General features: G+C 42.9%; 1 protein-coding gene across 2 annotated transcripts in view; it reads left to right on the top strand.

Moving 5' to 3' along the window:
• cd151l (CD151 antigen, like) overlaps positions 1-17965 on the top strand; it is a 124674-nt gene that overhangs the window by 33449 nt on the left and 73260 nt on the right. The window contains exon 8 of one of the 2 annotated variants that reach the window (XM_079825384.1): positions 5429-5530. The exons of the other annotated variant lie outside the window; for it this stretch is intronic. Within the exon in view, the coding sequence (XP_079681510.1) occupies positions 5429-5527 (99 nt within the window). The 3' untranslated portion in view covers positions 5528-5530. The remainder of the gene's footprint in view (positions 1-5428; positions 5531-17965) is intronic. 2 annotated transcript variants of the gene reach the window in all.

The following is a 17965-nucleotide window of genomic DNA, read 5'->3' as shown; positions in this document are numbered from 1 at the left end:
ATGTCTGTTCAGAAGTTCCTATGTAACAAAAGATAATTGATTAACTCTCTCTCGAGTCAGCAAAAGGCGCTAGCATTTATTCCTGATAACTCAATGTGCACACCCACGAGTGGTGTGGGCTATTCATATGGTAATTATCAGTTTAAGCAATGCAAACATGTAAATCCCCCCCCCCCCCATCACCTCGATAAAGAAGAATAAGCCTTGAGGAAATTTACCTCAGAAGAAAAATGCTATCTTTACAATGCTTGATCCAACAGAGGATATAAAAAACTTGTTCTTACTTGCATTAGTTAATGTATTATTTTTTACATAAATATGTGCTCTTTTTCACTATCTAAATTTATTAGACTTTCCCTAAACTATATTGCCAGACTTAAATGTGTGAAATTGAATGAAACCGGTTGAAATCTGAAATATATAGATAGATAAATGCAACTTTCATTTAATTTTTAAATGTAAAAAAAAAAACAAGGATGTAAATTTTATGCTATATAAAAGTAACACCAAGAGCTCACAATATTATAGAAAAACTAGGAAACAAACTTGTTTTCTTATCAAAGAGTAAGGAAAACAAACCCTCACATAACAAATCTATAAATTAACAAGGGAAATGTGAAAAAACTGAACCTTATAAAACGATAAAGAAGCAGTTTGAACAATTAAAGAAACATAAAAGCACAAAGGTCTCTAAACTGTTTCAAATAAGGCTGAAACTAAAAATGATTTACAAGGATTTATTAGTAAAGTTATTTGATCTCTTATACTGAATTTATTCGTTTAATTTATTCCTGTGAATTTACACTGTATGCTGGCAAAAAAAAAAAAATTTATTGTAATTTTCTATCTTAACTGTTCTAATGACTAAATCTAGTCGAGTAAACAAATATTTTGGAACATTCACAATAGATTAAGAGTGGATTTTCTGTATTTATTAGGGGCCAAGCACCGAAGGTGCGAAGGCACCTATTGAAACCGTTCCCGTTCTTATTATTAGGGGCCAAGCACCGAAGGTGCGAAGGCACCTATTGAAACCGTTCCCGTTCTTATTATTATTATTAGGGGCCAAGCACCGAAGGTGCGAAGGCACCTATTGAAACCGTTCCCGTTCTTATTATTATTATTCATCTTCTTCTTCTTCTTCTTCTTCTTCTTCTTCCGCCACGAAGTCTATGGCAGCCCATAGAACCGTATGGTAAAAAGTTGTGAAATTTGGCACACTAATAGAGGACAGTCTGAAATGTCACCGTAGCAAATTTGGAGTCTCAAACTCAATCCCTCTAGCGCCACCATCAGTCCAAAATTTGACTCATGTTTATGCTAATAACTTTTGAACCATAAGGACTAGAAACAAAATTCTTTTTTCCTCTGATTCCTTGGCTCAAGACGATTCGATTGCACCCTATGACGTCATTTTCCGTCATAAAAATTTTCCCGCCATTTTGAATTTTCCGAAAAACCTACTTTTACGAACTCGTCCTAGACGGTTCATCCGATTTGCACGAAAATTGAACCAGATCATCTTCAGACCATGCTGACAAAAAATCTTGCAAATCAAGTTGATTCGTCAAATCATTTGCGATAAACGCGCAAACAAATTTTACGTAGCGGTTGCAAAAACACTCTTAAGGCAATATCTCCGCAACGCTTTATCGTATTCAAACCAAACTTGGTACATGTCATCACAAGCATGACTTAAGGCAACATACAGCGTTTCGGCGCAGCGCTACCTACTGGTCCGGAGATACGAAAAATTGCTATTTTTGCTTATAACTTCTGAACTGTTTGTCCAAAAATCATAAAAGTGGTCTCGTTACATTCAGGACGGCATGCCGAGTCGTCTGATATTCAATTTTACCATATCGGCCATTTTGGCTGTCGGCCATTTTGAATTTTGTCAAAAAATGCTATATTTTACAAATGCATTAGTATATTGTTACTAAACTCGGTATGTGACTTCCTTGCTATGCCCTGAAGGTACTCAAAAAGTTTTAGGGCAGTGCCACCTTGTGGTCAAAAGATATAACAAACTTGACAAAAATGCTAATAACTTTTGATTAAATTAGCCTAGTATATTGAAACTGGTCATAATAGAGTCATTGGCTCATGCCGATTCAATTGCAACCTATGATGTCATTTTCGGTCATGATAATTTCCCCGCCATTTTTATTTTTCCAAAAAACCTACTTTTACGAACTCGTCCTAGACGGTTTGTCCGATTTGCACGAAAATTGAACCAGATCATCTTCAGACCATGCTGACAAAAAATCTTGCAAATCAAGTTGATTTGTCAAATCGTTTTCGATAAACGCGCACACAAATTTTGCGTAGCGGTTGCAAAAACACTCATAAGCCTATATCTCCACAACGCTTTATCGTATTCAAACCAATCTTGGTATATGTCATCACAAGCATGACCTGAAGCAACATGCAGCGTTTCGGCGCAGCGCCACCTACTGGTCCGGAGATACAAAAAATGGCTATTTTTGCTTATAACTTTTGAACTGTTTGTCCAAAAATCATGTCTTCCGCACCATGCTTTGAAGGTACTCAAAACGTTTTGGGGCAGTGCCACCTTGTGGTCAGAGGTTATAACAAAATTTACAAACATGCTAATAACTTTTGATTAAATTAGCCTAGTTTAATGAAACTGGTCATAATACAATCATTGGCTCATGCCGAGAACAGAGATACTAATTTTTCCATATTTGGTCAAACATCCTGTCCTCAATGTTCTTATTTGATCAAAACCTACTTTTTCCAACTCATCCTAGACCGTTTGTCCAATTTCCACCAAAATCGAATCGTATCATCTTCAGACTGTGTCAACAAAAAGTTAGGGATTTTGCATCAATAGATGAAACCGTTTTTGTAAACCGCAGCGACGAAGTTGAGCCATTATGCCAAAATTACTCTTGAGGCTGTATCTCTGCAATGCTTTGACATATTGGCATCAAACTTTGCATGTGTCATTGTTCCCTTATTCTGACCACACCACATCAATTTCGTATCTGTGCCACCTATTGGTCAAAAGTGATAAACCATTAACTTACATTATCAGTGACTCAATATATGATATTTCAGCCATTTTGCCTAATCTTCTTAAACTGTATAATTGTTAATTGTTGCAGTTGGTCTGACACTCAGACTACAATGCATTTTCAGCCTTTTGCTTAAAATCATCTTAAAACGTGATTAATTGCTCATTGCTCCAGTTGATCTGACACTGCCAGCCATTTTGGCATGTCTTGTCTTCTTCTTTGCGCTTGGCCCCGGTATTGCTGCTTGCAGCTATATTTAGGGGCCAAGCACCAAAGGTGCGAAGGCACCTATTGAAACCGTTCCCGTCTTTTTTTCTTCCGCCATGGGAGTCTATGGCAGCCCATAGAACCGTATGGTAAAAAGTTGTGAAATTTGGCACACTAATAGAGGATGGTCTGGTATGTCACCATGGCAATTTTGGTGTCTCTATCTCAATCCCTCTAGCGCCACCACCTGTCCAAATGTGTACTCATGTTTATGCTAATAACTTTTGAACCGTAAGGGCTAGAAACGAAATTCTTTTTCCCTCTAATTTCTGAGCTCGTGCCAATTCGATTGCACCCTATGACGTCATTTTCCATCTTGGATATTTCCCCGCCATTTTCAATTAACCGGAAAACCTACTTTTGCGAACTCGTCCTAGACGGTTCATCCGATTTGCACGAAAATTGAACCAGATCATCTTCAGACAATATTGACAAAAAATCTTGCAAATCAAGTTGATTCGTCTAATCGTTTTTGATAAACGCGCGAACAAATTTTACATAACGTTTGCAAAAACACACTTAAGGCAATATCTCCGCAACGCTTTATCGTGTTCAAACCAAACTTGGTACATGTCATCATAAGCATGACTCGAGGCTACATGCAGCGTTTCGGCGCTGTGCCACCTACTGGTCTGGAGATACGAAAAATGGCTATTTTAGCTTTTCTTTGCTGAACCGTTTGTCCAAATATCATAAAAGGGGCCTCGTTAGATTCGGGACGTTATGCCGAGTCGACGGATATCCAATTTTACCATATCGGCCATTTTGGCTGTCGGCCATCTTGAATTATGTGCTAAAATGCTGTATTTTATCAACGCATGAACGGTTTGTTACGAAACTCGGTATGGGTCATCACCACGATACCCCAAAGTAGCCTGACAAGTTTCGAAACAGCGCCACCTAGTGGAGATTTTTTTTTAAAAATGCTCAGAACTTTGGGTGTGGTTGACTTGTTTTCACGAAACTCATCTCATTGGACTCCTGAATCGTTGCCGAGTCCAACGATACCACACTTGCCAGGTTTCGCCGTATGGTTTGTGCACCGTTGTAATTTAGCGCTTAAAACTTTTTTGCCGATATCTTCGAAACCGCTAGTCCGATCGAGACGAAACCAGCGTCAGAAGTTCGGAAACATAGGTCGTTAGGCACGATCGCGAGCCCAAATGTCAAAATATTGATAGTAAGGGGTAGTAAAATCCAATCAAAGTCAGGTGTCAGGCTGAAACCCTATTGTAACTGTTCATTTTCCCATGATGCATCATTCTCCAGATAAAACTGATCGGGCAGACCAAACCGTAAGTCGTAGAGACTTGAAACTTGCAGGGATGGTAGTACTCACAACGACTACTGACGTCACCGAAGCACGCCCCGATCGGCCTGACGGGGGCGCTACAGCGATCAAAAGTACGAAGCGGCGATAAAAAGTACGAAACGCCTCATAACTCCTCAACCGTAAGGCGTAGCCTCGAGTGCCTTATATCGCTGGAATCCTTGGCTCAAGGCGGACAAAATGCATGCCTCGGATTTGCTCGTCAGAGTGGGAAAAATCTCAGCTACTTGGGATTTTTTGCAAAAACCTACTTTTGCAAACTAGTCCTAGGTTATTGGCCCGACCGGAACCAAACCAGCGCAGCGAGATTCTCTGGACTCTGATTGTCAAAGGTTATTAAAAAAAAGTGGAAATTTGGGTTCACGGTCCCTAAGGGCTGCCAAAACGTTGGAAGGGGGAGGAGCCACTTGGACTAAATTGGCTATAACTCGTGAACGGAACGAGGTATTTTCACCAAACTCAGCATGCATATGTAAGAACTCGTTCTGGGGCCGCATGAAAAAGGACGTGCCGATTGGCCACTTGGTGGCGCTATAACGGTTAAAAAGGGGTCACAATGATGTATTTCTATGGAAAATCCCATTAAATGCCTGAAAGCGGCCCTCTTCCTGCCTGATTTGCATACAGCTTCACGAAATCACGCGTGCGCATGCGTCACGTGACTCTAAAGAGGCTTGCAGACTTTTATGGCCGCCGTGGCGCTTTAACTGTTATAAAGGTGAAAAAAATGCTCTATATTATCCTATGCAAAATGACATTTAAATGACTAAAAATTGCCTGCTCTGCGCAGAACTTCACCAAATCGGCTGAGCATGTGCGTCGCATTATTGTAAAGACGCGTGCAAACTTTGACGGAGATCGGGCCATCAGTAGAGGCATACCAGTTTAAAAGGTAAAAAAAACCACACCACTTTTCCATGATAAATGAGCTGAAAATGCAAAAAATTGACCTTTGACCTCTCCGATGCACATGTCACCAGGCTTGATAAAGTTTTTGCAACCAGCAGCTCAAAAATCAAGTGCTCAGACCCTATAGTCTTTTTTTTATAGGCCTTTTTAGACCCTTTTTATGCCCTTTTTATTAGGGGCCAAGCACCAAAGGTGCGAAGGCACCTATTGAAACCGTTCCCGTCTTTTTTTCTTCCGCCATGGGAGTCTATGGCAGCCCATAGAACCGTATGGTAAAAAGTTGTGAAATTTGGCACACTAATAGAGGATGGTCTGGTATGTCACCATGGCAATTTTGGTGTCTCTATCTCAATCCCTCTAGCGCCACCACCTGTCCAAATGTGTACTCATGTTTATGCTAATAACTTTTGAACCGTAAGGGCTAGAAACGAAATTCTTTTTTCCTCTAATTTCTGAGCTCGTGCCAATTCGATTGCACCCTATGACGTCATTTTCCATCTTGGATATTTCCCCGCCATTTTCAATTAACCGGAAAACCTACTTTTGCGAACTCGTCCTAGACGGTTCATCCGATTTGCACGAAAATTGAACCAGATCATCTTCAGACAATATTGACAAAAAATCTTGCAAATCAAGTTGATTCGTCTAATCGTTTTTGATAAACGCGCGAACAAATTTTACATAACGTTTGCAAAAACACACTTAAGGCAATATCTCCGCAACGCTTTATCGTGTTCAAACCAAACTTGGTACATGTCATCATAAGCATGACTCGAGGCTACATGCAGCGTTTCGGCGCTGTGCCACCTACTGGTCTGGAGATACGAAAAATGGCTATTTTAGCTTTTCTTTGCTGAACCGTTTGTCCAAATATCATAAAAGGGGCCTCGTTAGATTCGGGACGTTATGCCGAGTCGACGGATATCCAATTTTACCATATCGGCCATTTTGGCTGTCGGCCATCTTGAATTATGTGCTAAAATGCTGTATTTTATCAACGCATGAACGGTTTGTTACGAAACTCGGTATGGGTCATCACCACGATACCCCAAAGTAGCCTGACAAGTTTCGAAACAGCGCCACCTAGTGGAGATTTTTTTTTAAAAATGCTCAGAACTTTGGGTGTGGTTGACTTGTTTTCACGAAACTCATCTCATTGGACTCCTGAATCGTTGCCGAGTCCAACGATACCACACTTGCCAGGTTTCGCCGTATGGTTTGTGCACCGTTGTAATTTAGCGCTTAAAACTTTTTTGCCGATATCTTCGAAACCGCTAGTCCGATCGAGACGAAACCAGCGTCAGAAGTTCGGAAACATAGGTCGTTAGGCACGATCGCGAGCCCAAATGTCAAAATATTGATAGTAAGGGGTAGTAAAATCCAATCAAAGTCAGGTGTCAGGCTGAAACCCTATTGTAACTGTTCATTTTCCCATGATGCATCATTCTCCAGATAAAACTGATCGGGCAGACCAAACCGTAAGTCGTAGAGACTTGAAACTTGCAGGGATGGTAGTACTCACAACGACTACTGACGTCACCGAAGCACGCCCCGATCGGCCTGACGGGGGCGCTACAGCGATCAAAAGTACGAAGCGGCGATAAAAAGTACGAAACGCCTCATAACTCCTCAACCGTAAGGCGTAGCCTCGAGTGCCTTATATCGCTGGAATCCTTGGCTCAAGGCGGACAAAATGCATGCCTCGGATTTGCTCGTCAGAGTGGGAAAAATCTCAGCTACTTGGGATTTTTTGCAAAAACCTACTTTTGCAAACTAGTCCTAGGTTATTGGCCCGACCGGAACCAAACCAGCGCAGCGAGATTCTCTGGACTCTGATTGTCAAAGGTTATTAAAAAAAAGTGGAAATTTGGGTTCACGGTCCCTAAGGGCTGCCAAAACGTTGGAAGGGGGAGGAGCCACTTGGACTAAATTGGCTATAACTCGTGAACGGAACGAGGTATTTTCACCAAACTCAGCATGCATATGTAAGAACTCGTTCTGGGGCCGCATGAAAAAGGACGTGCCGATTGGCCACTTGGTGGCGCTATAACGGTTAAAAAGGGGTCACAATGATGTATTTCTATGGAAAATCCCATTAAATGCCTGAAAGCGGCCCTCTTCCTGCCTGATTTGCATACAGCTTCACGAAATCACGCGTGCGCATGCGTCACGTGACTCTAAAGAGGCTTGCAGACTTTTATGGCCGCCGTGGCGCTTTAACTGTTATAAAGGTGAAAAAAATGCTCTATATTATCCTATGCAAAATGACATTTAAATGACTAAAAATTGCCTGCTCTGCGCAGAACTTCACCAAATCGGCTGAGCATGTGCGTCGCATTATTGTAAAGACGCGTGCAAACTTTGACGGAGATCGGGCCATCAGTAGAGGCATACCAGTTTAAAAGGTAAAAAAAACCACACCACTTTTCCATGATAAATGAGCTGAAAATGCAAAAATTGACCTTTGACCTCTCCGATGCACATGTCACCAGGCTTGATAAAGTTTTTGCAACCAGCAGCTCAAAAATCAAGTGCTCAGACCCTATAGTCTTTTTTTTATAGGCCTTTTTAGACCCTTTTTATGCCCTTTTTATTAGGGGCCAAGCACCAAAGGTGCGAAGGCACCTATTGAAACCGTTCCCGTCTTTTTTTCTTCCGCCATGGGAGTCTATGGCAGCCCATAGAACCGTATGTGAAAAAGTTGTGAAATTTGGCACACTAATAGAGGATGGTCTGGTATGTCACCATGGCAATTTTGGTGTCTCTATCTCAATCCCTCTAGCGCCACCACCTGTCCAAATGTGTACTCATGTTTATGCTAATAACTTTTGAACCGTAAGGGCTAGAAACGAAATTCTTTTTCCCTCTAATTTCTGAGCTCGTGCCAATTCGATTGCACCCTATGACGTCATTTTCCATCTTGGATATTTCCCCGCCATTTTCAATTAACCGGAAAACCTACTTTTGCGAACTCGTCCTAGACGGTTCATCCGATTTGCACGAAAATTGAACCAGATCATCTTCAGACAATATTGACAAAAAATCTTGCAAATCAAGTTGATTCGTCTAATCGTTTTTGATAAACGCGCGAACAAATTTTACATAACGTTTGCAAAAACACACTTAAGGCAATATCTCCGCAACGCTTTATCGTGTTCAAACCAAACTTGGTACATGTCATCATAAGCATGACTCGAGGCTACATGCAGCGTTTCGGCGCTGTGCCACCTACTGGTCTGGAGATACGAAAAATGGCTATTTTAGCTTTTCTTTGCTGAACCGTTTGTCCAAATATCATAAAAGGGGCCTCGTTAGATTCGGGACGTTATGCCGAGTCGACGGATATCCAATTTTACCATATCGGCCATTTTGGCTGTCGGCCATCTTGAATTATGTGCTAAAATGCTGTATTTTATCAACGCATGAACGGTTTGTTACGAAACTCGGTATGGGTCATCACCACGATACCCCAAAGTAGCCTGACAAGTTTCGAAACAGCGCCACCTAGTGGAGATTTTTTTTTAAAAATGCTCAGAACTTTGGGTGTGGTTGACTTGTTTTCACGAAACTCATCTCATTGGACTCCTGAATCGTTGCCGAGTCCAACGATACCACACTTGCCAGGTTTCGCCGTATGGTTTGTGCACCGTTGTAATTTAGCGCTTAAAACTTTTTTGCCGATATCTTCGAAACCGCTAGTCCGATCGAGACGAAACCAGCGTCAGAAGTTCGGAAACATAGGTCGTTAGGCACGATCGCGAGCCCAAATGTCAAAATATTGATAGTAAGGGGTAGTAAAATCCAATCAAAGTCAGGTGTCAGGCTGAAACCCTATTGTAACTGTTCATTTTCCCATGATGCATCATTCTCCAGATAAAACTGATCGGGCAGACCAAACCGTAAGTCGTAGAGACTTGAAACTTGCAGGGATGGTAGTACTCACAACGACTACTGACGTCACCGAAGCACGCCCCGATCGGCCTGACGGGGGCGCTACAGCGATCAAAAGTACGAAGCGGCGATCAAAAGTACGAAACGCCTCATAACTCCTCAACCGTAAGGCGTAGCCTCGAGTGCCTTATATCGCTGGAATCCTTGGCTCAAGGCGGACAAAATGCATGCCTCGGATTTGCTCGTCAGAGTGGGAAAAATCTCAGCTACTTGGGATTTTTTGCAAAAACCTACTTTTGCAAACTAGTCCTAGGTTATTGGCCCGACCGGAACCAAACCAGCGCAGCGAGATTCTCTGGACTCTGATTGTCAAAGGTTATTAAAAAAAAGTGGAAATTTGGGTTCACGGTCCCTAAGGGCTGCCAAAACGTTGGAAGGGGGAGGAGCCACTTGGACTAAATTGGCTATAACTCGTGAACGGAACGAGGTATTTTCACCAAACTCAGCATGCATATGTAAGAACTCGTTCTGGGGCCGCATGAAAAAGGACGTGCCGATTGGCCACTTGGTGGCGCTATAACGGTTAAAAAGGGGTCACAATGATGTATTTCTATGGAAAATCCCATTAAATGCCTGAAAGCGGCCCTCTTCCTGCCTGATTTGCATACAGCTTCACGAAATCACGCGTGCGCATGCGTCACGTGACTCTAAAGAGGCTTGCAGACTTTTATGGCCGCCGTGGCGCTTTAACTGTTATAAAGGTGAAAAAAATGCTCTATATTATCCTATGCAAAATGACATTTAAATGACTAAAAATTGCCTGCTCTGCGCAGAACTTCACCAAATCGGCTGAGCATGTGCGTCGCATTATTGTAAAGACGCGTGCAAACTTTGACGGAGATCGGGCCATCAGTAGAGGCATACCAGTTTAAAAGGTAAAAAAAACCACACCACTTTTCCATGATAAATGAGCTGAAAATGCAAAAAATTGACCTTTGACCTCTCCGATGCACATGTCACCAGGCTTGATAAAGTTTTTGCAACCAGCAGCTCAAAAATCAAGTGCTCAGACCCTATAGTCTTTTTTTTATAGGCCTTTTTAGACCCTTTTTATGCCCTTTTTATTAGGGGCCAAGCACCAAAGGTGCGAAGGCACCTATTGAAACCGTTCCCGTCTTTTTTTCTTCCGCCATGGGAGTCTATGGCAGCCCATAGAACCGTATGGTAAAAAGTTGTGAAATTTGGCACACTAATAGAGGATGGTCTGGTATGTCACCATGGCAATTTTGGTGTCTCTATCTCAATCCCTCTAGCGCCACCACCTGTCCAAATGTGTACTCATGTTTATGCTAATAACTTTTGAACCGTAAGGGCTAGAAACGAAATTCTTTTTCCCTCTAATTTCTGAGCTCGTGCCAATTCGATTGCACCCTATGACGTCATTTTCCATCTTGGATATTTCCCCGCCATTTTCAATTAACCGGAAAACCTACTTTTGCGAACTCGTCCTAGACGGTTCATCCGATTTGCACGAAAATTGAACCAGATCATCTTCAGACAATATTGACAAAAAATCTTGCAAATCAAGTTGATTCGTCTAATCGTTTTTGATAAACGCGCGAACAAATTTTACATAACGTTTGCAAAAACACACTTAAGGCAATATCTCCGCAACGCTTTATCGTGTTCAAACCAAACTTGGTACATGTCATCATAAGCATGACTCGAGGCTACATGCAGCGTTTCGGCGCTGTGCCACCTACTGGTCTGGAGATACGAAAAATGGCTATTTTAGCTTTTCTTTGCTGAACCGTTTGTCCAAATATCATAAAAGGGGCCTCGTTAGATTCGGGACGTTATGCCGAGTCGACGGATATCCAATTTTACCATATCGGCCATTTTGGCTGTCGGCCATCTTGAATTATGTGCTAAAATGCTGTATTTTATCAACGCATGAACGGTTTGTTACGAAACTCGGTATGGGTCATCACCACGATACCCCAAAGTAGCCTGACAAGTTTCGAAACAGCGCCACCTAGTGGAGATTTTTTTTTAAAAATGCTCAGAACTTTGGGTGTGGTTGACTTGTTTTCACGAAACTCATCTCATTGGACTCCTGAATCGTTGCCGAGTCCAACGATACCACACTTGCCAGGTTTCGCCGTATGGTTTGTGCACCGTTGTAATTTAGCGCTTAAAACTTTTTTGCCGATATCTTCGAAACCGCTAGTCCGATCGAGACGAAACCAGCGTCAGAAGTTCGGAAACATAGGTCGTTAGGCACGATCGCGAGCCCAAATGTCAAAATATTGATAGTAAGGGGTAGTAAAATCCAATCAAAGTCAGGTGTCAGGCTGAAACCCTATTGTAACTGTTCATTTTCCCATGATGCATCATTCTCCAGATAAAACTGATCGGGCAGACCAAACCGTAAGTCGTAGAGACTTGAAACTTGCAGGGATGGTAGTACTCACAACGACTACTGACGTCACCGAAGCACGCCCCGATCGGCCTGACGGGGGCGCTACAGCGATCAAAAGTACGAAGCGGCGATCAAAAGTACGAAACGCCTCATAACTCCTCAACCGTAAGGCGTAGCCTCGAGTGCCTTATATCGCTGGAATCCTTGGCTCAAGGCGGACAAAATGCATGCCTCGGATTTGCTCGTCAGAGTGGGAAAAATCTCAGCTACTTGGGATTTTTTGCAAAAACCTACTTTTGCAAACTAGTCCTAGGTTATTGGCCCGACCGGAACCAAACCAGCGCAGCGAGATTCTCTGGACTCTGATTGTCAAAGGTTATTAAAAAAAAGTGGAAATTTGGGTTCACGGTCCCTAAGGGCTGCCAAAACGTTGGAAGGGGGAGGAGCCACTTGGACTAAATTGGCTATAACTCGTGAACGGAACGAGGTATTTTCACCAAACTCAGCATGCATATGTAAGAACTCGTTCTGGGGCCGCATGAAAAAGGACGTGCCGATTGGCCACTTGGTGGCGCTATAACGGTTAAAAAGGGGTCACAATGATGTATATCTATGGAAAATCCCATTAAATGCCTGAAAGCGGCCCTCTTCCTGCCTGATTTGCATACAGCTTCACGAAATCACGCGTGCGCATGCGTCACGTGACTCTAAAGAGGCTTGCAGACTTTTATGGCCGCCGTGGCGCTTTAACTGTTATAAAGGTGAAAAAAATGCTCTATATTATCCTATGCAAAATGACATTTAAATGACTAAAAATTGCCTGCTCTGCGCAGAACTTCACCAAATCGGCTGAGCATGTGCGTCGCATTATTGTAAAGACGCGTGCAAACTTTGACGGAGATCGGGCCATCAGTAGAGGCATACCAGTTTAAAAGGTAAAAAAAACCACACCACTTTTCCATGATAAATGAGCTGAAAATGCAAAAAATTGACCTTTGACCTCTCCGATGCACATGTCACCAGGCTTGATAAAGTTTTTGCAACCAGCAGCTCAAAAATCAAGTGCTCAGACCCTATAGTCTTTTTTTTATAGGCCTTTTTAGACCCTTTTTATGCCCTTTTTATTAGGGGCCAAGCACCAAAGGTGCGAAGGCACCTATTGAAACCGTTCCCGTCTTTTTTTCTTCCGCCATGGGAGTCTATGGCAGCCCATAGAACCGTATGGTAAAAAGTTGTGAAATTTGGCACACTAATAGAGGATGGTCTGGTATGTCACCATGGCAATTTTGGTGTCTCTATCTCAATCCCTCTAGCGCCACCACCTGTCCAAATGTGTACTCATGTTTATGCTAATAACTTTTGAACCGTAAGGGCTAGAAACGAAATTCTTTTTCCCTCTAATTTCTGAGCTCGTGCCAATTCGATTGCACCCTATGACGTCATTTTCCATCTTGGATATTTCCCCGCCATTTTCAATTAACCGGAAAACCTACTTTTGCGAACTCGTCCTAGACGGTTCATCCGATTTGCACGAAAATTGAACCAGATCATCTTCAGACAATATTGACAAAAAATCTTGCAAATCAAGTTGATTCGTCTAATCGTTTTTGATAAACGCGCGAACAAATTTTACATAACGTTTGCAAAAACACACTTAAGGCAATATCTCCGCAACGCTTTATCGTGTTCAAACCAAACTTGGTACATGTCATCATAAGCATGACTCGAGGCTACATGCAGCGTTTCGGCGCTGTGCCACCTACTGGTCTGGAGATACGAAAAATGGCTATTTTAGCTTTTCTTTGCTGAACCGTTTGTCCAAATATCATAAAAGGGGCCTCGTTAGATTCGGGACGTTATGCCGAGTCGACGGATATCCAATTTTACCATATCGGCCATTTTGGCTGTCGGCCATCTTGAATTATGTGCTAAAATGCTGTATTTTATCAACGCATGAACGGTTTGTTACGAAACTCGGTATGGGTCATCACCACGATACCCCAAAGTAGCCTGACAAGTTTCGAAACAGCGCCACCTAGTGGAGATTTTTTTTTAAAAATGCTCAGAACTTTGGGTGTGGTTGACTTGTTTTCACGAAACTCATCTCATTGGACTCCTGAATCGTTGCCGAGTCCAACGATACCACACTTGCCAGGTTTCGCCGTATGGTTTGTGCACCGTTGTAATTTAGCGCTTAAAACTTTTTTGCCGATATCTTCGAAACCGCTAGTCCGATCGAGACGAAACCAGCGTCAGAAGTTCGGAAACATAGGTCGTTAGGCACGATCGCGAGCCCAAATGTCAAAATATTGATAGTAAGGGGTAGTAAAATCCAATCAAAGTCAGGTGTCAGGCTGAAACCCTATTGTAACTGTTCATTTTCCCATGATGCATCATTCTCCAGATAAAACTGATCGGGCAGACCAAACCGTAAGTCGTAGAGACTTGAAACTTGCAGGGATGGTAGTACTCACAACGACTACTGACGTCACCGAAGCACGCCCCGATCGGCCTGACGGGGGCGCTACAGCGATCAAAAGTACGAAGCGGCGATCAAAAGTACGAAACGCCTCATAACTCCTCAACCGTAAGGCGTAGCCTCGAGTGCCTTATATCGCTGGAATCCTTGGCTCAAGGCGGACAAAATGCATGCCTCGGATTTGCTCGTCAGAGTGGGAAAAATCTCAGCTACTTGGGATTTTTTGCAAAAACCTACTTTTGCAAACTAGTCCTAGGTTATTGGCCCGACCGGAACCAAACCAGCGCAGCGAGATTCTCTGGACTCTGATTGTCAAAGGTTATTAAAAAAAAGTGGAAATTTGGGTTCACGGTCCCTAAGGGCTGCCAAAACGTTGGAAGGGGGAGGAGCCACTTGGACTAAATTGGCTATAACTCGTGAACGGAACGAGGTATTTTCACCAAACTCAGCATGCATATGTAAGAACTCGTTCTGGGGCCGCATGAAAAAGGACGTGCCGATTGGCCACTTGGTGGCGCTATAACGGTTAAAAAGGGGTCACAATGATGTATTTCTATGGAAAATCCCATTAAATGCCTGAAAGCGGCCCTCTTCCTGCCTGATTTGCATACAGCTTCACGAAATCACGCGTGCGCATGCGTCACGTGACTCTAAAGAGGCTTGCAGACTTTTATGGCCGCCGTGGCGCTTTAACTGTTATAAAGGTGAAAAAAATGCTCTATATTATCCTATGCAAAATGACATTTAAATGACTAAAAATTGCCTGCTCTGCGCAGAACTTCACCAAATCGGCTGAGCATGTGCGTCGCATTATTGTAAAGACGCGTGCAAACTTTGACGGAGATCGGGCCATCAGTAGAGGCATACCAGTTTAAAAGGTAAAAAAAACCACACCACTTTTCCATGATAAATGAGCTGAAAATGCAAAAAATTGACCTTTGACCTCTCCGATGCACATGTCACCAGGCTTGATAAAGTTTTTGCAACCAGCAGCTCAAAAATCAAGTGCTCAGACCCTATAGTCTTTTTTTTATAGGCCTTTTTAGACCCTTTTTATGCCCTTTTTATTAGGGGCCAAGCACCAAAGGTGCGAAGGCACCTATTGAAACCGTTCCCGTCTTTTTTTCTTCCGCCATGGGAGTCTATGGCAGCCCATAGAACCGTATGGTAAAAAGTTGTGAAATTTGGCACACTAATAGAGGATGGTCTGGTATGTCACCATGGCAATTTTGGTGTCTCTATCTCAATCCCTCTAGCGCCACCACCTGTCCAAATGTGTACTCATGTTTATGCTAATAACTTTTGAACCGTAAGGGCTAGAAACGAAATTCTTTTTCCCTCTAATTTCTGAGCTCGTGCCAATTCGATTGCACCCTATGACGTCATTTTCCATCTTGGATATTTCCCCGCCATTTTCAATTAACCGGAAAACCTACTTTTGCGAACTCGTCCTAGACGGTTCATCCGATTTGCACGAAAATTGAACCAGATCATCTTCAGACAATATTGACAAAAAATCTTGCAAATCAAGTTGATTCGTCTAATCGTTTTTGATAAACGCGCGAACAAATTTTACATAACGTTTGCAAAAACACACTTAAGGCAATATCTCCGCAACGCTTTATCGTGTTCAAACCAAACTTGGTACATGTCATCATAAGCATGACTCGAGGCTACATGCAGCGTTTCGGCGCTGTGCCACCTACTGGTCTGGAGATACGAAAAATGGCTATTTTAGCTTTTCTTTGCTGAACCGTTTGTCCAAATATCATAAAAGGGGCCTCGTTAGATTCGGGACGTTATGCCGAGTCGACGGATATCCAATTTTACCATATCGGCCATTTTGGCTGTCGGCCATCTTGAATTATGTGCTAAAATGCTGTATTTTATCAACGCATGAACGGTTTGTTACGAAACTCGGTATGGGTCATCACCACGATACCCCAAAGTAGCCTGACAAGTTTCGAAACAGCGCCACCTAGTGGAGATTTTTTTTTAAAAATGCTCAGAACTTTGGGTGTGGTTGACTTGTTTTCACGAAACTCATCTCATTGGACTCCTGAATCGTTGCCGAGTCCAACGATACCACACTTGCCAGGTTTCGCCGTATGGTTTGTGCACCGTTGTAATTTAGCGCTTAAAACTTTTTTGCCGATATCTTCGAAACCGCTAGTCCGATCGAGACGAAACCAGCGTCAGAAGTTCGGAAACATAGGTCGTTAGGCACGATCGCGAGCCCAAATGTCAAAATATTGATAGTAAGGGGTAGTAAAATCCAATCAAAGTCAGGTGTCAGGCTGAAACCCTATTGTAACTGTTCATTTTCCCATGATGCATCATTCTCCAGATAAAACTGATCGGGCAGACCAAACCGTAAGTCGTAGAGACTTGAAACTTGCAGGGATGGTAGTACTCACAACGACTACTGACGTCACCGAAGCACGCCCCGATCGGCCTGACGGGGGCGCTACAGCGATCAAAAGTACGAAGCGGCGATCAAAAGTACGAAACGCCTCATAACTCCTCAACCGTAAGGCGTAGCCTCGAGTGCCTTATATCGCTGGAATCCTTGGCTCAAGGCGGACAAAATGCATGCCTCGGATTTGCTCGTCAGAGTGGGAAAAATCTCAGCTACTTGGGATTTTTTGCAAAAACCTACTTTTGCAAACTAGTCCTAGGTTATTGGCCCGACCGGAACCAAACCAGCGCAGCGAGATTCTCTGGACTCTGATTGTCAAAGGTTATTAAAAAAAAGTGGAAATTTGGGTTCACGGTCCCTAAGGGCTGCCAAAACGTTGGAAGGGGGAGGAGCCACTTGGACTAAATTGGCTATAACTCGTGAACGGAACGAGGTATTTTCACCAAACTCAGCATGCATATGTAAGAACTCGTTCTGGGGCCGCATGAAAAAGGACGTGCCGATTGGCCACTTGGTGGCGCTATAACGGTTAAAAAGGGGTCACAATGATGTATATCTATGGAAAATCCCATTAAATGCCTGAAAGCGGCCCTCTTCCTGCCTGATTTGCATACAGCTTCACGAAATCACGCGTGCGCATGCGTCACGTGACTCTAAAGAGGCTTGCAGACTTTTATGGCCGCCGTGGCGCTTTAACTGTTATAAAGGTGAAAAAAATGCTCTATATTATCCTATGCAAAATGACATTTAAATGACTAAAAATTGCCTGCTCTGCGCAGAACTTCACCAAATCGGCTGAGCATGTGCGTCGCATTATTGTAAAGACGCGTGCAAACTTTGACGGAGATCGGGCCATCAGTAGAGGCATACCAGTTTAAAAGGTAAAAAAAACCACACCACTTTTCCATGATAAATGAGCTGAAAATGCAAAAAATTGACCTTTGACCTCTCCGATGCACATGTCACCAGGCTTGATAAAGTTTTTGCAACCAGCAGCTCAAAAATCAAGTGCTCAGACCCTATAGTCTTTTTTTTATAGGCCTTTTTAGACCCTTTTTATGCCCTTTTTATTAGGGGCCAAGCACCAAAGGTGCGAAGGCACCTATTGAAACCGTTCCCGTCTTTTTTTCTTCCGCCATGGGAGTCTATGGCAGCCCATAGAACCGTATGGTAAAAAGTTGTGAAATTTGGCACACTAATAGAGGAT

The sequence above is a fragment of the Gobio gobio genome (assembly GCF_949357685.1).
Source record: "Gobio gobio genome assembly, chromosome: 9".
NCBI lineage: Eukaryota > Metazoa > Chordata > Actinopteri > Cypriniformes > Gobionidae > Gobio > Gobio gobio.
The sequence above is the reverse complement of the archived record's forward strand: the minus strand, read 5'-3'. Positions and strand labels throughout refer to the sequence as shown.